The 26,842-nt window shown below is 37.2% G+C and overlaps 1 protein-coding gene across 3 annotated transcripts; it reads right to left on the reverse strand.

Moving 5' to 3' along the window:
* Positions 1 to 178: 178 nt before the first annotated feature.
* Positions 179 to 26,842, reverse strand: sulf2a (sulfatase 2a). Of its 3 annotated transcripts, none has more exons than XM_026275679.1 (21): positions 26,419 to 26,842; positions 9,916 to 10,155; positions 9,289 to 9,528; positions 8,349 to 8,500; positions 7,781 to 7,950; positions 6,654 to 6,804; positions 6,035 to 6,210; positions 5,820 to 5,948; positions 5,349 to 5,414; positions 4,979 to 5,102; positions 4,679 to 4,877; positions 3,624 to 3,867; positions 3,420 to 3,516; positions 3,245 to 3,339; positions 3,095 to 3,154; positions 2,794 to 2,960; positions 2,530 to 2,672; positions 2,331 to 2,439; positions 2,188 to 2,221; positions 1,528 to 1,581; positions 179 to 1,166 (listed from the first exon to the last, which is right to left on the reverse strand). In XM_026275679.1, exons 2-21 carry the CDS (start codon positions 10,094 to 10,096, stop codon positions 1,136 to 1,138), a joined length of 2,622 nt encoding a protein of 873 aa, XP_026131464.1. In that variant the 5' UTR covers positions 10,097 to 10,155; positions 26,419 to 26,842; the 3' UTR covers positions 179 to 1,135. The 3 variants fall into 3 exon arrangements, with proteins under 3 accessions (XP_026131464.1, XP_026131462.1, XP_026131463.1); XM_026275677.1 differs by having other exon boundaries at positions 2,794 to 2,963; positions 26,419 to 26,600; XM_026275678.1 differs by lacking the exon at positions 26,419 to 26,842 and adding an exon at positions 11,856 to 12,255 and having other exon boundaries at positions 2,794 to 2,963.

The raw sequence follows: 26,842 nt of genomic DNA on the forward strand, positions 1-26,842 counted from the left end.
TTCATGATAATTTAGGGTTTGGCTATCTATCTTGTCTCCCAGCCTAGCCAAGCTGGTTTTAGCATGGTCATTCTTAGGTTGTTGTGTTCTTTCTTTATGTTCCCCAAATATATATGGGGACTTAATTAATCCTCTTCGTCCCAAGTGAGACCAAAGGCAGCAAAAAGAAGTACACATGGGTATTTAACACTTTATTCACCAACTACAACACCTTCATTGTTTTCCAAATTTCAAGGCAAAGGAAAACAGCAAAAAGTAAGGAATTGGTTGATGATGACAACTACACAAATATTTGAAATATCATAACTATTATAACACATTACTCAAACACTGTTTAGTATGTTATTAATAAGTGCATTCAAATTAAACGTAAAACCTTTGTTAGACTGAGGGTGCTCTCCTTTTACGAAGGCAAACTCCTGTATGTTCAGTCTGGTAAAAATTATTCTAATATTTACATGAATTGCACATACATTCAAATACATACTATGCAGCATTCAGTTCCAACAAGTGTTAACTTACATAGCACCATGTTTCAAAAAGTAATATTTCCATGAAGAGAATCACATAGGTTGCAGATGACATAAACATTATTAAAGCACAACATGGGTAAAGTATTATGACATTTCCTTGGGATTTTCACTTTGAGAGTAATATTACAATATCCACAGCAGCAGAGAAGTCAGAGCTCACCGGCCCCGCGTTTAACACAGTACCAGAGTCCCACAGTCTTACAGGAATGATAAAGAAGTAGTGTGTTTACTGAAAAATAGACAACAGGTTCCTATCTTGATGATGAGCCATTTGAGTTTTCTCGTCTTATGAGAGCAGTGAAGGTGATCGATCTTAGCCACAAAATGGTACATGCTTGATTGGACAGAGATTTGCTCAACTCCATCAAAGTCCATTATGGTAAAAAGTTTCATTGAAAAGTTCACAAAAAATGTAGCGAAATTTGAATAGAAACATTAATGAACTGCACTGAGAGAGGAACTGAGATGACCACATTGATACAACTCCACACTTCATTATAGCTAGACGTTTGCAGAGTTCACTTGCTGTCGTCGGGTCAGGAGTTCATCGGTTCACATTCCTCAACTCTGTGCATCCTTCACAGTGGATGGTAGAGACAGATCTAACCTACCCATCCTTCCCAAATTTGGCCCCTGAGTAAACAAACAATAACGAATCTTAGTTCTGATAACGGAACTTCAGGTTAAAGCAGAATATGAACAACATAAAGACAAAAGAAAGTCAAGTACAAAATGAGGACAATGTGTAATTATGGCAGTGGGATGCTCTGCGCCATTCTGTACTCTGTTAACACACTTTTTTTATCAGTAATGAAGGACTCTAGTCGTTACGTGCACGTCTAAAGGAATGTCAGGAGAACTGAAAAGCTGCTCATGCAGCGAGGGACAGCATGAACATACACCGTGTGACAGAGGGAAGAGGGCTACTGAGGATTAGGACTGATAACTGGCTGGCTCAATTCTATTAAGCAGATGGTGTGTACAACAAACTCACATTGATTTGGAGGACGGTTTCTTCACTTTTGGCCTCTTTCGGCGATGAAGAGGCCTGAATCATGTGGAGCGCACACACACACAGCACCCCGTGCCAGCAAAAACAAAAACACATGGCAAAGATAAGAAATAGATAAAAAAATATACAAGAAATAAATAAGAAAAATGTTTATAGTAGTAATAACATACGTGTATGCATGTGTAGATATTTATATTTTTAGTATATATTAGTATAATTATATGTTATGTATAAAATTATTAATACTTTAGAATAACTTTAAAATACTGTAATGATAACACAAACATGAAAGTTTCTTAAGCTCACCAAGGTTGGATTTATTATTTGATCAAAAATACTGTAAAAAAACAGTAATATTGTGAAATATTATTACAATGTTAAATAACTGTTCTATTTTATTATATTTTAAAATATAATTTATTTCTGTGATGTCGAATTGTGATGTCATTGTAAATGTCTTTACAGTTTACAGTTACTGATCAATTTTATGTGCAGAATATATCAATTACTTTCTTTAAAAAAATCTTACCCCTTATCACTTTAGAACAGTTTGTACTGTACACACACACACACACACACACACACACACACGTATTAATAATAATCCTTTTTTTAGCCATTAAAACAGGAATGAAGCCATACCTGTAATCGTACAAAGAGTTTCTTTCTTTACCACCTATAAGAGATAATGATGTGTCAATGGGTTATAGATTATAGTATGTTTACAGGTATTATGCTGAAATGAAACATCAATGCCAAAACATTCATCACGTGGCATGACTCACCCGTCTCCTGATCGCACTCTTTGTGACCTTTGCAGCTGCGCAGTTTCATGAGCTGCTGGTGCATGTGATTCACTGCATCACGATCGAGCATGCTCACAGCATTTATCAGCTGCACACAAAATAACAAGAGTGGAGATGATGGGGGTACCCGTGATTAAAAATGTAAAAAAGCCTAAAAGAGATTTTAAAAGAAACCTACCTGATAAGGGTCTGTGTTCAGATCAAAATACTCAAGGAAGCCAGTGGCAAATTCACAGAATAGGAAGTTGTGTGTCTCATTTATAGTCCTCAGACACCAGTAAGTGTTGTTGTTGGCACTGGTGCAAGCACAAAATGGCCCCACTGACAACACAAAAAGAGAATATAAGTGAAATCACATCATTATTTAACTAAGCAAACATATTAAATACAGTTTTGTGTGATATATGGACAAAACGATGTGATATGCTATGCTGTGCAGTACTTGTCCAGAAGGGGGCGGTCTGCCAGTGCTGGTTATCATGGGTGAAGCAGGTGAGGCCAGGCATGCTGCAAGTGTCATTATTACGGAGGCGCTTCAGGAGCTTCCTCAGCTTTTTCCTGCGTTTCTGCTCCTTCATCAGCCACTGTTTCTTATCTTTGGAGGTCATTCTACTAGATTAAAAGAACAGATATCTTCACTATCAACTGTAAACAACTGTCAGCTGCAGATTGCAACATTAGTGATGATAAGGCGTTAGTGGGCCTTCCTTCAGCTTTATGACAGATGATGAATGAAAACCTACTTGACAGAATGCATCCGGCCTGATTTGAGTTTAAACAGTGCCCTATTGTTGTGTTGATACCTTTAAAGAAAACATTACATGATTATGTTACATTTGCGATAAAGTCAACACAGTATGAAAACCTTTTTTTATGTAAAGGAGGAAGCTTACATGTTTTGGTTGCATTCACACTCTTTCGGTCGAACCTGCTTTAGATGTCCTTTCACCTCTCTGAGATTCTTTATTTTGGTCTGCAACGTCTCAATCTATTCAAAGAGCACAAATGTTTTAATAGTAAAATCAGTTGTTTGTTTTTACTCAGACTGTTTAAGAACATAAATCTTACCTCATGCTCAATGTGCAGTTTGTGATCTTTCCATGCTTGTAGAGATTTATAAAGTCCACCATCACATCTGACTGTGTCGTTCATCAGTATCGAGCATCTGAACAAAACAAGTAAAGTTCCTTTTTCAGTTGTCTATCTAGGTTACAAGGTTAACAAGGTTCACTGATACTAGTATATACACGGTAACAGACTATCTGTGTTTACCTGTAGGTGACTTTAAGAGCAGCTGCTGGCGTGAGGGAGTTGAAGTTGTTGTCTGTTGGTCCCATCCCGCTATATTCAGCATTCTCTCCATACACTGCCTGCTTTCTCCCTAGCATGAGGCTGGTGTTGAGGTTGAGGGGCTGGTAGCCTTTCTCCAGGTCCAGAGTGTAGACATTTGAGTCCAAGTGATAAGAGACAGAACGAGCCCAACGGTTACGAGGTAAACTTTTCTTGGTCTTCAACTCTGGAATTAACATTGAAATATTACTTACAGAATGTTACTATAGAATTATTTCTCAAACTGCTATAATACCAATAGCATATATTCATATGAATGTATTCAACCACCAGATGGAGACATTTGTACTGAAAAGAGTAGGTGCTTTTTTCTATCTATCTATCTATCTATCTATCTATCTATCTATCTATCTATCTATCTATCTATCTATCTATCTATCTATCTATCTATCTATCTATCTATCTATCTATCTATCTATCTATCTATCTATCTATCTATCTATCTATCTATCTATCTAAAAATATTTCTTGAGCATTAAATCAGCATATTTCTGAATGATTAGAATGATTTATGAAGGACCGTGAGGACTATACAACTATGTATGTATAATGCTTAATATTTTTGTGGAAACTGAAATAAATATCTTTTGTAAAATTATAAATGTCACTTTTGATCATTTTAACGTTTAATGCATCCTTGGTGAAAAGTATTGTATTATAAAAGTATTCATTTCTTTCTACACACACACAAACAAAGTCTAGCAATTCTAGCAAAAACCAGACTAGCAATTGTCACTGTGATAGATGGAAATAAGTAACAGATACCAAACAGATTTCTTTAGCCACCTTTGAACTAACCCTTTTACATTTTGACTTAACTCTGTTGATTCACTTATATCCATCCACCAAACAATTATATAATAAAATATTTCTTTTCTGAAAACAGAAAACCAGCCTTCCTGTGATTTAACCACCAGCCAAGCAAGAGCACTATGACACTCTCAGGACCAAATGTGTGAATCTATAGAATGACTCACTCTTTTTATTGAGGGCCTTCTTTCTCTTGACAGGTACGGTGGGCTCACAATCACAGTGGTACGATGCCGAAGGAGCTCCATTGACCTGTCCCCTGTTGGCAGCCATCAGACCCAAAGCACGAGGTGCATAGAGACCAGCCATCCCTTTACACTTATACAGCCTCGGTATGCCAGTGGGATCCTCAATACACTGCCACTTCTGCTCAGAGAAGGAGCGGTTAGTTAGAAAGCACTAAACAGCAGGGAACTGCCCGGCAATAATCAAGGGAATATGTAGTGTAATTGAAAGTGAATATTTACCTGGCCTGGTTGCTCACAGGGCGTTTGGTATTCAGCTCTTTGACACAGGTCTCTGACCCGCTGATACTTTGGCAGCGAATTCTGTTCCACCTCTTTGCCATCTGCTAGCTTATGCAGAGGCTTGCTGTGGATCAGAAAGAGATCACATCAGGTTGCCACCCAAAAACAGCAAAGAATTAGATACAGCCTCTATTTGAAACACGCAGATGTGTCCGATGTCAGTGTGCCATCTGGTGCCTCTCTAATGGAGCCATGTCTAATCAATTTCTGGGGTTAAAAATCTTTTTCGGAGCGATACAGTGTAGGAGTTTGTGATACGGTGATCAATTAAAAATGCATGGGTTCATCTGGCCTGATCAAATGTACTCACCCCCTCTCCACCAGGAATGAATCCCGCCACACTTTGGCTTTCTTGTAGGAATGAAACCTGGTAAAACTGAAAGAATATGAAACCAAAAGTCTGGGTTTTTATTTGGAGAATATTACATTTTTATGTTGGTGTAGTTTAAATCACTTCAACTTATATAGTGCTTTACACAGTACAGATTGTTTTAAAGTAACATAACAGGAAAATAACAGTCAATTAATTTCTTTAAATTCTGCTGTAAAGCAGCTCTAAAAAGACAATAGTGTCATTCAGCTCAAGTCTCACTGTGAAAAGTTTAAAAATTATAAAACATTCTGTTATAAACTGCTCTACCGAAGGCTAAAGTCAGTATAATGTCCATTCAGTTCTGTTAAATACATGATGATGTTGCAAAATTCATCAATTATGGAACAAATTTAATTCTGATAAAAACCATCTCTACAGAAGACAAGACTGTCATTATGCAGTGATTACCTATTGACTGGTCTTTCTTTTTCTAACAGCTTGAGGATGGACTTGCCATCCATGTCCAAGGGAATATCCACTCCGGCCATGTCCAGTAAGGTAGGGGCAAGGTCAATGTTCAGAACCATGTGAGGATTGCTGCAGGAGATCACAAACAAGGAATCAACAATGGGTTCTTTTTAGCATTTCAGTGTGAAGTTGTGAGCTTGACATTTTTGACTCACATGGCACCTGCATCCACATTAGGACCTCTCAGGTAGAAGGGTATACGAATGTCAAATTCATATGGCATTGATTTGCCCTTGACCAATCCAAACTGGCCAATGTGATAGCCATGATCAGACATGTAAATGATGAAGGTGTTATCCAGCTCCCCAGTTTCCACCAACATATTGTAAACCTGTAGGGAAAAACAAACAAACATGAAACAGCATTTTACAATATCTTGGTTAGTTGGCCTGTCATCAGTTATTCTTTACATAACTTATACACTATAATTCAAGTTTTGGTTGGTAAGATTTTTCAAATGTTTTTGATAGATAGATAGATAGATAGATAGATAGATAGATTGATAGATAGATAGATAGATAGATAGATAGATAGATAGATAGATAGATAGATAGATAGATAGATAGATAGATAGATAGATTGATAGATAGATAGATTGATAGATAGATAACCTACTAGTGTAATGATATAAACTGCAGAAGCTGCAGAGACACTGAAAGAAATTGCAATACAAATGGAGTAGTGCCAGCATTCTAAGAATGTCACACTGCCAGTGAAATACAAGCAATTTAACTATTTTTGTATATGTGCTGTTAAGTTAGCATGATCTGTGACCTTCTCAACGCTGTCATCCACTGAAAGCAGGGTCTGCAACCTCCTTCTCTGCAACATATTGGTGAACTGCATGTGCACAGGCTTCATGGGTCCTGTGTACCGCAGGATCCAGTGCTTGTCAGGGTTTGGGGCATGGTTGTAGCTTGGGGTTCTGTGTGGGACATTTTCACATTTATTAAAACATTTTACTTTTTTTTTAATACACTTTACAATCCATAAATAAAACTTAACATTGAGAATTTAGAGTCACAGTCCTAAGTTTTGTGCATATTTTGAGAGTACAAAACATCTGGGAATGGCGAAGCTTTGTGTTTAATGCATTGTGTGCTGCTTCATGGTGCTAAACCTGCTGAATAATATTGCTGAGGAATTTCATGGTGTTGCGGATTGAAAATGTCATTGTTGCAAAATTGTGCATTGTGCTGAATTCTGAAGTCCTGTTTCATATTTTAATAAGCCAAGGCATTGTCATCTTTTGGTTTGTGTATATTCGATTTGCATAGAATGGCATGCCAGCTGCAGCTTTAAGAATGAGCAACTGAAAAAAAAATTTGAAAAAAAAAAAACAATAAAATAACTGAATTTGTGTTTCGATAAAGTCGTATGCTAATTCAGAACTTTTGTGAAATATAAAAGTTGCAGAGTAATCAAACTCAAACCACAAAGCCAACAAAAATAACAGTACATACACCAGCCATGGGGTTTATATCTCTAACGGGACCTAAGAATGAACATTTATGCAACGGATAAATCATAATATTATAATAATAGCACTGTGTATCTCTCTTGAGCCTACTATATAAACTCATTTGCCTGAGGCGCTATGGAAACAATTACTGTACACAGAATACATAATCAAACCTCTGTTCCTGCAATAAACCAAGAGCAAATAAGTCATAAGAGTTGGTTCATTAAAAGTAGCTAGTATTCAAATGAGAATAGTGGCTACAGTACTATACAGTGAGCATTATTTATTAGGCGGTCGTATCTCAAACAGCGTGAGAACATTTGATAAAGTGCTGAAGACTGAAAAATTGATACTGAAGGAGATTTATGAGACCACGCAGACTGAGAATTTTCTTAGTCTGTGTGTGTGAGAGAAAGAAATATGAAAAAGAGAGTCTCACATGTGTTGAGATGCATTGGAGAAGGCACTACTGTACTGAGGTGCTGCATCCTCCGGTCCATGAGGGGCAGCGTGACTCAGGACCATCATCACAGGCCTGTGTGGGTACATTCTCTTAGACATACGAAAGTAGTTGATGCTGTCGTTTGTGATTACATCAGTGAGATAATCCTGTAAAAGAAACAACATTAGTCTCTTATGCATAACAAGGCTGCATTTATTAGATTTTTATTTTTTTCCTGTGATGGCAATGCTGATTTTTCAGCAGCAATTACTCTAGTCTTCAGTGTAACATGATCCTTTAGAAATCATTCTGATAGGTTCATTTGGCGCTCAAGAAACATTAATTATCATTATAAATGTTGAAATCAGTATTATTTTGTGGACAATTGATATGGTGGGAATTTGATAAGGTGCTAATACATTGTGCAACCCTTAATATGTTAGGTAAATATTGTGAATGAGCAGAACAGATCCTGACAGTAGTAAATGCCCTACTGTAGGAAGCATATATTAGTTTCATCACATGATGTTCAGTCATGCTCTTTGAAAAAGATACAGCAGACAACCTTTGGATACTCTGTGCCATGTTTTTCTCGGATACCGTTCCGGCACAGTGTGTAGTTGTAGAAGCGAGAGTTCTTCACCAGTGCTACCCATTCTCTCCAACCAGGAGGCACGTAAGAGCCATTGTACTCATTCAGGTACTTGCCAAAAAAGGCTGTAACAGAAAGCGATTATTTTGAGATCAGAAAATGGCAGAAGAACAAATGTCTGAGAGGAACAGTTTACTCCAAAATTTTAAGCGAATCATTCATAAGACATTTCATATTCACAGATTTGGAGAAATTTAGCATTGCGTTACTTGCTCACCAATGAGTGAATGAGAGTCCAAACATCTATTAAAAACTCTACAAGTAATCCACTCGACACCAGTTCCTCAATTAATATCTTATGAAGAGAAAAGCTACATGTTTGTAATAAACAAATCTATCATGAAGACATTTTTAAATTCAAATTGTTGCTTCTGGCTTAATTATGAGTTCACTATTGAAAATACAGCATTCTCCAGTGAAAAAGTCAGCTTGTCTGAATTAGGAGAGCGAAAACAATTCTAATCAAATAGGTATTTTTCATTGTAGAAGGTATAATGAATTAGGTATTTTGGCCAGAAGCAACTGTTTAAATTTAAAATGCTATAATGATGGATTTATTTCTTATAAACACACAGCTTTTTGTTTGACAAGACATTAATTGATGGACTGGAGTTATGTACTATTAAGATATTTTTAATCAGCTGTTTGGACTCTTATTCTGACGGCACCTATTCACTGCAGAGGATTCATTGCTGAGCAGGTGATGTAATGATACATTAATCCACATCTGTTCTGACAAAGAAAACTCAACTGAATCTTGGATTGCAAAAGAGTCAGTAAAATTTCAGCAAATTAGATTTTTGGATGAATGTAGTTCAGTGTTGAAAAAAATAAATGTGTGCTGCCTACTAACCCGTCCTGTAGCCTGAATTGTTGAGGTGAACAGCAAACGTGTGAGGTTCATGGTGGGCCTGCCAGGACGGTGATGAGCAGTTCTCATTGTTGGTGTAGGTATGGTGGTTGTGCACATATTTCCCAGTCAGGATGGAAGATCGAGAAGGGCAGCACATCGGAGTGGTTGAAAATGCATTTGAGAAGTGAGTGCCTCCCTGCATCATTATGCGCTTTGTTTTGTTCATGGCCTGCATTGAGCCTTTGGGGAAAAACAGGGAATATATGTAGATTCGAAAAAAGAGGGAGACAGAGATCCAGATTGTTTTATGTAACAGATGCTTGACCATAAATTTCCTCCCTAAAAGGCTTTGAATGAAAAGCCCAAACAAAGACCAGCAGCAAGGCCATTATGTTGCCACTTCAGTGATTAAAGTGCCAAAAAACGAGTAGAAAAACAGAATGTTTGGCATAATGGACCTCAGCTGTTGGCCGATGCTACTGGACTGAGTGTGCTAAGAAAAGAATAAAATGATATGATAATGAATTGTGAATATAAACTCATACATGATGTCACAGTATGCACATACTCACAATCAAACACTAAAAAACATACCCACATACAGAGTAGCACAGATGGGCAACGCACCTAGTTCAATGTCCTGGTCATCAGTAAGAATGAGAATGATGTTTGGACGAACGTTTCGGCGATCCCTCTGAAGACGAGACCGCAGTCTCTGGCCAGAGAGGTACATGGTTCCATCCAAGGGGCAGAGGAATGTCAGGGCGAAGACAAGGAGAAGGGTGGCCGGTCTCCACCCAACCGCCATGAATTTAACCTGTCTTCCACTTCCCACTCTTGTTAGAAAGATCCCAGGTTCTTCTCAACCTGAAGAAAAAAACAAGACTAAGTGGAATTTCTACAGGGACCACCCTAAATGGAATGGAAGTTTTTAATATATTTTAGGTTCCTGATATCACAAATGAGGTCTTCAGATTTCAGAACCAGCTTGGTTTTACAATATGACTTAGGGAAGGAAATTGTATGTTTTCATAGTACAGTAAACTCTTTTTTAAATAAACATGACGATAAAGACATTTATAATATTACAAAATATTTTCTATTTCAGTTAAATGCTGTTATTTTGAACTTTCTATTAATAAAATAAAAAAATAAATAAAAAAACAGATATGTAGCATTAACACAAACTGGCCTTTACTGACAGTGGCACTTACACACACACTCCTTCTCAAATGACCCTCCACTTCTACTCCTTTGGGATTTTTGGTCACCACTGGCAGAGTAACTGAGGAGCTTGTCCATATAAATGATCTTATTTATGACGCTTGGCATTAATTAATCATTAATGATGCATAGAGACCGACTCATTCCCGAAGTGTAACGATCGGCTCGGTTGAACACATGGCAGCTGGTGTGGATGCTAATGACAGCGGGCTACAGGCCAAAAGGAGGGTGAATGATACGGGCCAAAGGTTAAAAGAGGAAAGGGTCATTATTAGAGAAGACAGTTGGGTGTTAATGGATTGCAAAAGGAAGGGTATGTCATGTCTGACACAAATTAGTTATGGAAATATGTAGATGCATGTTTAGACTGACCTCACAGCCAGAGCCGGGGTAGTTTTTAATGTGGTAGAGGGGACTATCTGAAGAATGTGCGTTTGGGTTTGCTTCAGGATTTTACAAAGAAAAATAAGCCAGAAAGTAATAATATGCACAATTATTAACATGAATGAGAAAAGTGACCATTATTAAAAATGTTATTTACCTGGGAATAACCCCTTGGCTAAAAACATGTAATTACAATGAATCTTGACATTTAAAACGTTTTCAAATGACAGAATACATTTTAGGTTCATCACACTTAACGCCTTTGACGTTACATATAAATAATATAGAATAAATTCTATTGCATTTTGAAAGTTAATATATTTACTTTGCTATCCTATGCATAATTATGTTCAGTTGCATTTTATTATGTAAATTTTGGACTGTTTTCACTTAAAGTACCCATCAGAACAAACCAACCTAAAACCACTGATTTAATGTGTAATCATTAAATTTGGCAAATTAAAGGTAAAATTGCTGCCTTTTATAAACACAGCAATTATAGACCATTGTTTCCTCTGTGAAAGCAGCACTACACATATAACAAGATGTTAATAGTCAAATCATTACAAGCAGAAAACACTCTAGAATTACTAGATAAAATCCACAGCAGTTGTTCTTTGTCCTCTAAGGAGGTCAAACAAAAAAGTCTGATAATAAAATACAATACAAGGATTTTGTGGCTTCTTTACACAACATTAACCCAACACACCACCAACTGTGATGGGTTACATTCAGAAGGAAACATGAGCTAAGATAGGAATTACTGTTTGTTTGAGACCACAGGAAACCCATCTCCCACAGCGTCAACCCATGAAACACAAATCCACATGGAAGTATCCCTCTCATGAAGCTCCATGCAAGTTTATTTTCTTAAAGCTCAGAACACACAGGCTTCAACAGACTCTGGCGATTTCCAGAGGTTAAAATTCCTCCCATCCTCCTCAGTCTCATAATCTTACCTCTGAGCAGTCAAGGCCAGGCGTGCTGTAGATCCAGGCACCCTGCGGTCTTCAGAGCAGATGTGATTGCACAAAGTTCACCCTCCAAACTAACAGCCGAAAATTTCTGCAAGAGTTGCCTTGAGGGTCTCCCACTGCTCATCCCTGGAGCTTTTCATCTAAAAAAATTCTCCAAGGGTATTTTTAATCTTATCATACATCTTGACAGCCTTCTGTCCTGCATCTATGCTTTTCTCATCACTTCCATTTCTCCCACCATCTCCTCTCATACACTCACAAACACTCACACAGCTGCATTCAGTCCATGTTAATTCCCGTTCTCTCCTCCGTCATTGTTCTCTCTCAGGGGAATGGATGAGGTCTGACCTTGTGGGTCTACTGTTTTAAATTCTCTTGGCTGCTCTGTTCACCCCGGGACCCCCTCCTCTACTCCTTCTCCCTCTTGAAGACTCATTGCTGGCAATTGATAAAAACAACAAGTTGAGAAAAGAGTTAAACCTTTTTTAGCTCTAGTTGGACAAACAGGAGATGTTTTCATCCTTAAAAGGAATGCTAACATTGTTAATTGCGACATACTCATTGCTACAAATTCTTTGAACACGTGCATGGTGATGGGAGAGATACGTTTCAAGCAATCTATTTCACAGGCTCTTCATTACTGCCACACCAGTGAGAATAATTTATGACAAGGGGCTTGAGGTAAAATGGTGCCAGTATCAGATGTTCTGTATCTGATCTGCCATTCTGTATGCCAGCCTGTCCTTTAGCGCAATGCTCCTGTTATTGCAGCTGTCAGCGTTTTGATCAGCTTGCATGGTAAATCGGGATGACATGATATGGTGTGGCAAACCTAGGGATATAATGAATGCCAGAATGAAAAAAGAAATAAATAAATAAAACATTTGGACCTCAGAAAATCATAAAACTTCATATCAAATTTCACTCAAAAGTAGGGGGAAAATGCAATAACATTTCTCAATTTTGAGCTAGTTATGAAATGTAGAGTTAATTTTTTTTTATTAAATCCACAGAGTATTGAATATATAAAATACAGCAAAACATAGCTGAAAAGTTTTTATCATTAAAACAAGTAAAACTATTTTAAGTTGCATAAAAATATATTTTACTGGAAATAAAAATAAAAAGCTTAATATTTACATATAGATTTGCATTTATAGTTTTTTCTTTTATTTTAAATTGCTTAATAATTGATTGCAGTTGTCTACAGTACATTTAAGACATCTTTTATTAATTTGATATGGCATTTTGTGTGTGTGTGTGTGTACGCTAACTCTTACAAGCAGGCTGATTTCAATAATAAACATCAAACAGAACCAGACCAGAGAAAAGTAACTCAGTAGGAACGCAGGCACTACTGACAGTCTCATTGACAAACATAATAATGATTTTTACAGAAGGTCTTAAACATGGCAGAACAACCGAAACCAAAAAGAGCCATTGGACACAGGTGAAATAGGGCGCACTTGACCCGACTTTCATGCCCTGGGCCTCTCAAGTACCACCATTCGTCTACTTCCTGCCCTCATAACTATGCTGGCATGGCTTGGGGAATGTGCGTCCACCCTCCAATTCAGTATGCAAACTTTCCAAAGTCTCCTTGAATTTGCCAGCAGCAGTTGGCATTCAGATGCAAATGGTCTGACAAGCCTCTTTCATGGAGAAGACCTTTATCTGCCAGCTAGTTTAAAGTGAGGTGGGGGGATATGTGGACTCTCCAGTTGAATACTGTACATCAGACCCTTTTGTGGTAGACTGTGGCCAAATGGACTTGCGTCGGATTTGGTCAACATCAGTATCCATCATTCCTTACTTGTTTGGAGTGGAACATATAGGCCATGGCACCTACAACAATTGATTCGTGAGTTTTAATGATGGTGTTAGCAGTTGCAGAAGGGCATTTTCTTACGGCAAATATTGAACATATAATTATCACGAGCAAATTGTGGTTTCTTCTTTGATCAGCAATATGATAAACAGCCGAAAAAGCTGCATGTCAGCACTGTGTGAACACAAAGGGCTTCTAAATCATGCATCTAAACTAATTTGACTGGTTCGGAGTCAACACCTTAAGTCCCGTAATCGTCATTGACATGTAACCCCCTGAGACACATCACACGATTATGCTGACAAGAGCAAATGAGAGAGCAAATCAACTCAAGTGAGAAACAATAAAGCATTGCTTTACGTTACTGACAGAGGATGGCTAAAGTATTTATGTTCTCTCTCTCTCTCTCTATATATATATATACACTAAAATACTCAGTAGTAAAGCCACAAAATATTAACAAAAAGAGCTTATAAATTTTTCTGCCCCATTCAGTTCCATTTCTAAGAAAAGAAAATAAGGGGCGATTTAGAATTATTTTTGGTCGTAAAAATCATTTATGCCAAAAAATTTTGTCATTCGTATTTGAATCCAGAATATTAGTTGAATAGTTATGTAAAAGCACATAGAAGTTTTAAAAATGTATCACTTTAATCAAGCTTCCACAACCGATGAGCTTCTTGGAACTGATATCCGTGAGTTTAATATGAGGCTTTTCTGTTTCCGATTCAAACAACACCAAAGAAAGGTCAGAATAACCCTTAATGATCATAATCATATGCTTGTTATTGCAGCAATCATCTAATGATGCACAGATGAAAAGTCATGTTTTGGTGCTTCCTCAAGACAAATGACACTGACACAATTTTCAGAACAAAGAACAAAGGGAGGAAAAGAACAAGACATGAAATACATTAAAGAAATATTTTTAGCTGAATTTAAATAAATGTGGTTTGAAATGTGTGCACTGTTGCTATTATGAAGCTAAAAATCACAAACAACCTGACAGGAACCCTATGTAATAATAATTGTTGTTTCCCTTACTAATTGCAGTGTCTAACTGGCGACAGATTAACAAATGATATGTGTGGTACTCCTGCCATCAGGAGCAAAGGAATCCAGTTCCCGTCTTTCGTATCTGTCGGCAACCATATGGCATTCACTATGCAAGCGTGGTGGTCCTGAGCTCTGTGGCCAGTGGGGGATATCTGTGGGGGTCACCCTGGTCACTTTACCGCCCTCCGTCTGTCCTGTGACAGAAGGACAGAGGGCAGCATACAGTGAGGTCCAAAAGTCTGAGATCGAACATGGAAATCTGGGATTCAAAATTCAATTCAGGTCTAAAAACATAGAGAATGTAGTAGTAACTTTGGAGATCATGGAGCTTGAATTAAAGGAAAAAGGGCACAAACCCACCAAAGGAAAAAAAAACAGTTTGGACAATATTGGATTAAACCAGCAAATGTAAAAGAGAGTTATGTTCACTAATTGACTCAGAACCTTTTGGCCCAAATGTACAAACTATCAGCAGTGCTGTGATTGAGCCTCTGAGGGTTTCACGTGGACCCTCTGGTTCCTTAACAAGCAACTAGAAGAGAAAATAGTTTCTGGTAAATATTTCAACCACAACAAAGTGTTTTTCCACTGCCAAGCACCAGGAACATTTTTTTAGGATTACTCCTTCTGGAAGCACTGGTACCACTCATCCTCTTCTGAAAAGTAAAGAGATGGAGTGAAAACTACTAGTTACTTCATTTGCATATTCTAATGTAAAATATACTAAATGCTGCTCATCTAAATATTCATCACATTAAAACCACAAGTACTATGAATATATCCTTAATAAAACCTGGAATAATATATCCAAGGACAATACATTTATTTGTATGTTTTTATCTATGAAACATTTGAGTTTGTAGTGAAAGATTAGTTTGTTTGTGTCCAATGATTAGTATCAGTTTTCCATGCAGTCTGCTTTCTGCCATGCTAGAGGATGCCAGAACACGTCATTCATTCTCTTTTAATTACTTGCAATTTTTCTTGTCTCCTCTAAATGACTTGGGGGAGAGGGGAAGGATAATGGCCCTGACTTAATGATGATTACAGACAATATTGGTATCTTATTTCTGTAAACTGGCTCAGTGGTGAATACAAAGAAACACATAAATCTTTATGGTCAGTCAGTGAGTGACTCAAGTAGAAATAACAAGCATAGCAATAAATAACAGTGTTTAATTGACAAAATTTACAATAAGTAAAATAGAGAACCAGTCCAACATTAGAAAAATGTAAATCCAAATAAATGAAAAATTTTATGACAATGACATTTAGAAAAAATAATGTATGAGTATGTTGCACTTTTTTGGTATTTGAATATTTGTATTTAAAAAAAGGAACTAACCCTATCTTCCTACAAAGGAGCACTTTTTTCACAGCAGAAATTGTAATTATCACATTCAACGTCTCTGACCCCTGTGGATTCCTGCACATGAACATTAGCTGTAATTCGAGGGCTTCCCACTGTCAGTGTGGCCACTGTTGGGATTTTCTAATCTTCATTGGAGACTGTCCCTGGGGATGTGCGGCTGGTTGGTATTTTCCTTTTTCTGACTTTCCTCATCCTAATCCTCTTCTCTTTCTCCCGTCCGTCTCTTTGTGGTTAGATTAGCAGGCTTAGTGGTAGCCCCTCCAAAATCTATACATGTTACAGGCCTCATTGCCAAAAACACACAAGGGCTTTAAGAACAGCAGGGATGGATGGGAACTTAAAAAGAGGAATTAGACAAGGTCCAGTGCCTAGCACACTGACCCGAGTCTTCATAAGAAATCTCAGCTATTCAGACATAAACTGCTTTGATTGTCTTTATGGAAAAAGAAACAGCTAATGAGGTATGAAACAGTTATGAAATATGGACCTTGAAATTTTAAAAAATTTTCCCCAATAAGTAAAAGAACCCCACATCAAAACAATTCTAAGAAGTGAACCTGCATAAAAGCAACTCAAACAGGAATGAATTTAATCTTTAACTAACTGACTTAACTAACTGAAAAAAATCTAATTGTACTTGCACTGTGTCTGAAATTCTAAAATTTCAGATGGTGGGATAACAAAGACCCATATTGTTAATCATGCTCGGTTTTGGGCACAACCGAGGTATAACCATCAAAAGCTTTTTCTTTTTTCAACATTTCTCTATTTTCAGATTGGAAGCAGTTTATTTCACATGCCACTGCAGCCTCTGATTAAGAAAGTACTAAAGATGCATTCCTGGACAGTTCTTATCATTATCATTTGTTCCTGTCCTGCTGAATTTGGACCTAATAATGTGTAGTCCAAATTGAAAGCAGTTTCTCACACTCACATAACCATAACAGAAATAAATTACCCACTGTCAGACACAAGTGCCAAACTGATAAAACAGCTGGTGAAAATCATTGTTTTAATTGTGCATGAATATCTTTAATCATATCACCAACGACCTATGACTGGCATCCATTGATTTACTCAGAATCAAACCCTCCTGTCAATAATAGAATTCCATAAATGCCCTTCCTGCTTTGTGTAGGTTTCTTTAAAAATGTGGTCAATTTGATAATGATTTCAGCTACCAATAAGACTATTCAGCTCCATTTAATACATTTTACCATATTTAAATCCACAGATTTCCCCTCAGAATCAGCACAAAACAAACAAACAATTAATAAATAAATGTCACTGTGACTAATGAATATAGGCCAACGACTCCTTTAATTCCAGTAATTCCTACAGATCTCACTGGTAAGCCACACATTAGGGATGGGCTTTAACAACTTGTGAACAATATAAAGGTAAAAGAATGTTTCAGTCTCAGGTCACCTGCTGTCACAGCTGTTTAAATCATCTTCTTGATGTTACCATGCCTTTGATCCTAAAACTCCCTCTAATGCTAATTCATAAGAAGCAATGACAAGACATGCAGGCCAAAACTTAATAAACAGCATTCCAAAAATAGTAGTTTCTTAAACAAAACAGAGCATGGAATTAGATACATCAAGTTTAATGGCTATTTTCACTGAAGGGATCAAATGTATACCTTAAAGGGATAGTTCACCCAAAAATGACATTTCTGTCATTAATTACTCACCCTCAGGTCGTTCCAAACCCATAAGACCATTGTTCATCTTTAGAACACAAATTATGATTTTTTTTAAGAAATTTGGGAGCTTTCTTACCCTACATAGACAGCAACACAACTAACACAAAAAGTAGTAAGGACATAGTTAAATTATTCACTTTGACATCAGTGGTTCAACCTTAATTTTATGAAGCTACGAGAATACATTTTGTGCACAAAGAAAAAAAAACTCACTTAATTTAAGCAGCACCTCACGCATGTGTCGTGGTATTCTCTTGAATGTGCGTTGAATACTGATACAGAAAAAAATTAATCGTTGAAGTCATTATTTTTTGTTTTCTCTGCACTCAAAAAGTATTCTCATAACTTCATAAAATTATGTTGAACCACTGATGTCACATGAACTATTTTAATGATGTCCTTACTACCTTTTTGAGCCTTGAAAATGTCAGTTGCATGCAGGGTCAGATAGCTCTCAGGTCTCAGGGGTATGACGGGGAGTAACTAATGACAGATTTTAAATTTTTGCTTTAACTATTCATTTAAATGCAATGTAAATTGCTTTAGATAACAAAAAAAACATCTGCCACTGAATGAAAAGGGAACCAGGTTGGGAAAATATGCAGTTTCCCAAGATAGTATTACACAGTTCCCACATACTGTATATACATTTAGCTTATACAGTACCTAATCATTGCATTGTGGTATTTGGTTACAATAGCCACTTTTCCCTCCATTTGATAACTGGCCATTAATGTGGCGTCACTAAAGCCCATTTCGTTAATGACGCTGTCACTGGGGCCAGTGTATGCGTCTTTTACCCTGTGGCGAGACTGGACCCTCTCAGCCGCCCCTTTGATGATCGTAATCTGTAATCCATAAAAAAGACTATTACCATTCCCACAATTTCCACTGCTTTTCCCCTCCATTTACCTCCCTACTGATCACAATGGTCGTTACATTCACATATAGACCAGCGCAGGTGGTTGCCACTACTAATCGAGAGGTTCGGATGGAATCTGCTTCAGGGCAGAGAGGGCTACACAAAGCAAAATGTACTTAATGAGAGACTGAGTCTGACCCAACCTCTATAAAACAGACCGTAAATTGTGATAGTGAATGACTCTACAGACACACAGTCATGGCTTCGACATTAAGGTCAGTGGACAGCAATAGGGGTCAGTTAATGGCCCTGAATGCACATGAACTGATGTTCTGTGGTCCCATTCCCAACTTAGATGATACCATAAATACAACAGACTTAAGATAGAATAAAAATAATAAACAAGATTGAATTTTAAAATCAAAGAAAGGTAAAAGGAATTATTCTCTTACTATCAACATCACACATCCCTTAAGCTTCTAGTCTGTTGCTAATCTCTATCTAAACCTATTAAAGTAATTAGCAAAGCAGCGGGAGAGTTGTCCATTTTGATAACTCTCAAAGGAAGAGGGTAATTATCAGGGTTTGAGTGTTTTTGCCCGGAGGAGAGAGAGAGAGAGAGAGAGAGAGTCAGAGTGTTACTCTGATGACAGCCAAAAAGTGCGGGAAGAAAAAGCGCGTATGATTTCCCACTGACCTGCCAGGCTAACCCACTCATACAAACAGGAGGTTATTCATTCATCCCCATACACACTGGGATGCATGTGGCGTACCTTTGTGTGCAGGATGTCTGTTGGCACAATCTACGTTGCTTCATTGGGGCGCCTTTTTTAAAAAGCAGGCACATCGCCCAGTGTTGACAAAGCCGGGTATCTCCTGCTGTCTGCTTATTTCATGTGCACCGAGTGGAAAGAATCAATTATCCCAGCACACAGCTCACTGTTTTAATATCTGACTCCTAATTAGATTGCAGGGGGATCTGCCTGGTGTGCGTAGATCAGGGGTTTTAATATGTACACTACCATTCAGAAGTTTGCGTTCAAGAAGATTTTTTAAAGAAATTAATACTTTTATTCAGCAAGGATTCATTACATTGATCAAAAGTGACAGTAAATACATTAACAAGGTTACAAAAGAGACTATTTATATAATTCAAATAAATGCTGTTCTATTGAACTTCCTATTAATTAAAGAATCTTAAAAAAAATCTTAAATATTAGAAAATAATAAGCAGCACAACTGTTTTTAACATTATGAAAGCATATCAGCATGACTTCTGAAGGATCATTTGAAACTGATGAATGGAGTTATGGCTGCTAAAAAATCTTTTTAAAGTTTTAAAATATATCAAAATGGGAAATAATTACAAATCTCAGCATCTCAGCATATGTGTATATAAATATATATATATATATATATATATATATATATATATATATATATATATATATATATATATATATATATATATATATATATATATATATATATATATATATATCAACATTTCCACTATGTCTTTGAAGAGTTTTTCACTTTCTTCCAGGTGGCAGAGGCTGTTTTATCTTGCTGCTCTGAAGGCAAATTCAAAAAAGAGGCTGGAAGGGGATGAGAGGTGAAGTATACACACGATCATGCCTCAAACAGAATAACTGAATATATATCTGCTTTCTGTAATATCACCAAGCATGAGCCCTTTTAGTACACAAAGTAATCTAAGCCTCAAATCCAAATCTACTGATGGACAGCTACGTCGATTCTTACAATTCATTAACATTGCGCTAAACCTCTAAGGTGTGATTTGTCAATGCTCCACCTCAAGATCAACACCCCAGACACGGATGTAATTATGTACAGAACAGAAAACGCATTAGTCTTCAGGTTTGGTCTTGATTATGTCCAGAGGCCAGATCTCTCATGAAAGCTCATGAAAACTGCATTACTTCATACACTCATGAAGAAATGAGATCACAGGATCCTGAGCTACTGATCTCCTCTGTCTCCCACTGTCTAGGTGGCTATTAGTGACTCTGGCAGCTATTTAATATAAATGAGGACTCAAAATGACATGACGGGCAGAGATGCTCCTGAACGTGGGTTTTTATGAGGTCTGTGCATCATTACTCACTGCACAGCTAACTGTGTAATGGGCTGTTTGTTTGACTCACTGCAGGATACATAGCCAGATAAAAACTAATAGGCCCAGTTCTATTTCTGTTCTGGGGCTGTGCAGAAACTAGGCAACAATCCAGTCCCAAATCAGGCTTAACCACGCTGCCACCCACAACCAATTATAGTGAAAGTAACACTAAGGAGACAAGCATACAGGAGGATGTACATCTAAATATTAAGAACTTTCTCACGCAAACCCATATAGGTCACTATTTGTTGAGCTAAGCTAGAATAGTTTCTGCTAATACTTCAGAGTAGTTAGATTAATAACTCAATGCAATGCAATTAATAACACAAAACCTTGGGCCTTGTATCAAATTTATGTTCTGGAACCATTGGGCCGATGATTGAACTTTGATAATCTTGAGTTTCTATGACAGACTATTAGTTTGATGATAAAAAAACGTCCATATGAAGTGTTATCTAAGTCATCCAACATGGCTCATTTCAAGTAAGTGCTTCCCTAAGATATGAATCTCTGTCTTTTCACAGATGCCAGTTACCATAATTCACATTTAACAGCTGATACTCTCAGTCATCACTCCACCTTCACACATCTGCTATGATGACATTATGATAAATCCATTCCTCCAACAGCTGAATAGAAATATGTCATTACAATAAAACCAATAAAAAAACTATAATAATTTAGAATAATTGTTTGTTTTATTGTGCATATTTTCATAGCAGTAACATATCAGTATCAGATATGAAAACTTGGGAAAATGGCAATAGTAAGTTTAAAGTATTATTTTCAGAGATGTGCACGTCACCAACTCATTAGTTCTAATTTATGAAAAATATGTAGCCTATGCAATGGGAGGTTTATCAGTGGTTTCAGATCAGTTCTGGTGCAGACTGGCCCTCAGGCCATGTTTGCTTGATTCCGTCTGGTCCAGATCTCTCTCTGTCTACTCCAGAAGCCTTTCATTTACCCAATTAAAATCTTGATGTGTGGCCACAAAGAAGCTCGCTTTAGTAGTGCGCCCCTGATTTTTCAGCGTGAACAACAAAAACTGAGTTTTATCCCCATCCACAAATAAAAACAAAGTGCTCATCTAAACTTTCTAAAGCTACCACAGGCTATTGTGATTTGATTCTACTAGAAAAGTGGGGAAAAAACTACTGGAAAGAGAGGATAACCTGTCACAATCTAAACTAATTGTCCACATTCAAACATTCAAGTTAAGTTTCGGGCCAGAAAAACTCTGGTGCATGTAAGAGTAGCCAGCTAATCTGCTTTCTTTAGTGAGTTGTGAAAATCCAATTTCAGAAATCTATAATTCCATAAAAGTTAATAAGCAGCCACAAAGCCTGCTGAGCTCCTGAGGGAGTGAGAGATAGATACGGTGTACGAGAGAAAGCCAGAGAGAGTAATGGGTAGATGTGAGCTGAAGTCTGAGTAAGACCCTATTGAAACTCAGTTGTGAGAACCCTCAGGGTACGTGATTGAGGAGAATGGCAAGAATGAGGAAAAAGACACATCTTTATATGTCGAGTATATGAACAATGTTAAAAACAGTACTCTAAAAATATTGATAACATCACTTGGAAAACTCTATATATTCTCATATACAGACTCTCTGTTTGCCCATAAGTGCTTTTGATCACTTTAAGGTCACTGTAATTTCCTTTGGTGTGCAGTTCACCATTAGTCCCAATGACTGTCACAGCTGTCTCCCAGGGTACTTTATCAAACCTCTGCAGCATATCCTAAATGCTGTAGCACCTCTATTAAACTTTCCCAAGCACTTTCACATCACATCGCTGCTTTTTCCCTACACTGCTTCCCTATTCCTACATAAATCTAAATCTACATCCACATAAAATTTTTTAAAAAATAGGCTGCCTTTTATCTTTATTAGCATTTCATTTGCATTAGCATTTTTTTAATGAAGTTATTGTTTTCTTAACAAAATACTTTTTTAATCTTTCTACTTCCATATTTCATGTTTAATTCAGTGTGTTACTTGAAATTTCTTTGTAGTACTCTCATGAACGCACAGCGGAGACTGACAAAGAAGAGAAGAAATCGTTGAATTAAGAAATCGTTTAATTGACAAATTAATTAATTATATTAATTATTTAATAAATTATTTTATCTGTAAAATAAAGAAATATAGGTTTTGAGCAACTTCTCATTTTGAGTTTAAATTCTCTCTTTCAATGGAAATCTACAAGGGCGCCTGAAACCTAAACACCCACATCCATATCCAACACACTCATTTCATTAAAGCACCAATGAGCCACTTACTGCTGTTGTGAAAGATGTTAATGTTACATGAGACGGATTCTAGACCTGAATGCTCATTGCTTCTGGAAGAGGGGTGTGGTCTACAGTTGGAGGAGTGGTCTTTACAGTGGGAGGAGTCTGAGTGATGATTAATTTACATTTACATTTACATTTATTCATTTAGCTGACGCTTTTATCCAAAGCGACTTACAATTGCTATATATGTCAGAGGTCGCACGCCTCTGGAGCAACTAGGGGTTAAGTGTCTTGCTCAGGGACACATTGGTGTCTCACAGTGGATTCGAACCCGGGTCTCTCACACCACAGACGTGTGTCTTATCCACTGCGCTAACACCACCCTATTGATTAATGAGTAAACAGGTAATATTATAGCAATGGCATATTATCATTCAAAAAGCAATTGAAAACATTCACCAGTTATCTCAATGGTGAAGAAAATACACATTGATCTTGACTGAAATAATAATAATAATAAATAAATAAAATAAAATGCTTTTGATTACAAATTCTGATTCTGATCTAAGATTGATGTTCTCCATATCCTTGGCTGAATGTAATTACAGATCTCAGCTGGACACCTGCCGTATCTTGGCACAGCTCTCTGTAATGCATTCACTGCCTCAGAGGGCACCGCCAGAGGTGCTGTACTCCAAATCACTCATCAAAGACTTCCAGTCAGCATTAACATGTAAGACAGTGGGCACCAAGCTCAAATTATGCTTTAGATTCATATCAGGCCTTGTTTTGCTCTCAGCAGCTCATGAAAATGAGACCTTGTGTCTCACAAAGACGTGCTCTAGGCTGGTTCGGATAGTGTCCAGACTCTTTGATAAAAAAAAATAATTAAAAAATCACACGGATGTTCTGGGTGGCTGATTGGATCTCATAAGAGATGTTGAGAGAAATAAGAAAGACAAAAAGAAAACATTTTACACATCTTGCTCATTTTTTAATATATAATATATAAGTAACTAAATAATATGTGCACAACCTTGTTCAATGCTTATCATCATTTTATTTAAAAGCCTTTTATTTGACCACAACAACCAACTCAGTTCTCAAAATATTAAAACATATTTATGGTTAAATATCAAACTTGTATTTACTCTAGAGATTAAAAAGTGCCAATACAACTCTACTTCTCAGCGGTTTGATGGCTTAACCTTTAGAAAAGTCAATGATTCCTTACTGATTTGTGTCAGATCTGTTCTTTTCTAGTCTATCAATTACACTGCTAACACACTCATTAAAACTGATGATGAAATCATGTGATATTGTGTGACCTGGATCATTTCAAATTCGTAGCTTTAATAGGGTTTTCCAGTTATAATTATGGTTAAATTATAGATTTGGTTAGGAGTGAGAAATTTTGGTTAAGTTTAAGTTTGAAATGGACAAAAATGGTGAAATATTGTACTGTAAATTGGGATGTACAATTATGGTGACTTAATCTGACACCAACATTTTAAGACGAGTTTGAGAAGACTAGGAGAAATAAACCTAAAAAGATTCAATGAATGGAAAGAAATTCAAGAATCACAAAAAATTTACCTCCTGAATATCACAACAGCAATGCGTTGGGCACTATAAGTTTATGAAAAAATGATGAACAATCAAGAAAAAAATCTGAGTGATTTTACAATAATAGATATAGTTATAAGGTTCGGTTAGGAGTGGCGTTTCATGGTTAAATTTAAGGCTTAAAGTCCATTATGTGTTCTTTCATGCTAAACGTTACTCAAGGTTTCCACTCTAAAATGTTCTTTTAGAGTGCAAACCTTGGAGATAAATATAAATAACAGATGTTTCGGCTTGCTGCTTTCATCAGTGTAATGAATTAATTTCATGCTAAAACCAACAATACGGAAACTTATATTGTTACAAATAGACAAAGGAATGCTAAATATATATATTGGTTTCTAACTAGTAAACTGGATAAAATCATCAAAACATACAAGAACCCTATTGAGGCTGCGACGGACATATGAAAATGAACCCTAAATAGCTCCCACTCAGGAATTAGAAAATTGAGATCAAATTCCATTTTTGTGTGTGTGTGCTGTCAGACAGAGGTCCCAAATGAGCAGTTTCACTTAGCTCTAAACTTACTGCTGATCTACTTTTTTTATGGGCTTTTTATTGAGATACAGCATTAGAGATATGACAAGAAAGCATTGGGAGGAGAGAGGGGAGCAGGATCTGCAAAGGACCTCGAGATGGTAATCAAACTTGGGTCACTGTTAGCCAATTGCACTATGTGCCGACGCACTAACCACGAGGCAGTTGGTGCCGACAGTGCTGATCTACTTTAAAGAAATCTTTGAAAAAATATGCATTGAATGCATTGTGTAGAGGGTCCAAAAACCAGAGACCACTAAATCATCTGAGTCAAAATGTAAACTGAATACGAATTATTTTAAATTCAGCACTATTTCTAGGTTACTAATCAAAGAAGCATATATGTGACATTGACCATGTGAACTCATTCGTACAGGTCTGATGCACTAAATGTCATAGGACCTGGTCCACAGTTCTGGTTCAGACAGCAGAAGAGGAAAAGGAGGCCAGTTGTTCTGGGGCTGAGCGGAGACAGAGTGAACATTAAATAATGAATGACTAAGGCACAGATCTCTCAGCCCCCATCACCTTTGTCATTACCTCATAGCCTCACACAGCAAACATGAGCACACACTCACTGATGCATATTTTAGTCAATGAATCCATCCAAACATCACTTGCTTCCAGAGACCTACTTGACCCAGAGAGCAGTTCTTCACCATCAAAAATGCAATGTGAGTCATGTAGCATTTTAAAAGGGTGACGAAAGACTCTTGTTAAAGTCCTTAAAAGGGCCAAAATCACACACACGACTCACGACTCAAACATGGTAAGTGACTGCGAGTATGAGCGACAAACATCTGAGATATGAAAAACCAAGAACTATAAGCCACCAACCCGAAGAGCCTGAGAAGTCTAGAAGAAACAAACCTAAAAAACGTTTTAATAGATGCAAAGAAATCCAAGAATCACAACTATCTGAATCTCCCAATGCCAGTGATTTGGGCTTAAAAAAGACATCAATTTAGGCATTTTATTAGCATTCAAGAAAGTCGTATACAAAATATCAGTTAAGTTATTTAGAATTGTAGATTTATTTTGCATATTACAGTCTGGAGAGCGTGGAAAATTATAATCTGCTTGAACAATAGAGGAATATACCTGTGAATCCATTAATGGTGTCAGTCTGACAGGGGTAGTCCTACAAAGCAATAATTAGGGACAAAGGCACGTACCTCACTGATGCCCACCTCTGAATCCTTCCTGAAGAACAGAGCAACTACAGGAGGCGTTTAAGTCAGGGATATGATGATCCGTCACCTGTTCGTTCTTCGCCAGACCACCTCTGACTCGACTCCCCCTCTGCCAGCCGTACAAGTGGGCTCTCTCATAGCCGGTCCCCTGATATAGACACACGGAGAGGTGAAAGGAAGGAGGCGTGGTTCCATAGCAGATAAATAAAAGAGGGCGGGAGGGAAAGGAGTCCCTCAATCTACAATTCAATATCGTCCACTCCTCTCTCTTGTTGTCTCTCTTTCCCTCTCTCACACAGTTACTTTTCCCCTCATGCATATTAACACGTCCCTGTTTCCCCTTGTTCTCCCACACACATGGGAAACTCTATCACTCTCTCTATCTCTCTTTTGCTGTCCTCAAACT

Source organism: Carassius auratus, chromosome 11 (genome assembly GCF_003368295.1).
Source record: "Carassius auratus strain Wakin chromosome 11, ASM336829v1, whole genome shotgun sequence".
Classification (NCBI taxonomy): domain Eukaryota; kingdom Metazoa; phylum Chordata; class Actinopteri; order Cypriniformes; family Cyprinidae; genus Carassius; species Carassius auratus.

Coding starts and splice junctions, on each gene's coding strand:
- sulf2a (XM_026275677.1), bottom strand. CDS start 10,096: ATGGCGGTTGGGTGGAGACCGGCCACCCTTCTCCTTGTCTTCGCCCTG. Junction 3,340..3,419: donor AACTGCACATTGAGCATGAG/GTAAGATTTATG, acceptor CTCTTTGAATAG/ATTGAGACGTTGCAGACCAA. Junction 2,673..2,793: donor GACCGCCCCCTTCTGGACAA/GTACTGCACAGC, acceptor TTGTGTTGTCAG/TGGGGCCATTTTGTGCTTGC.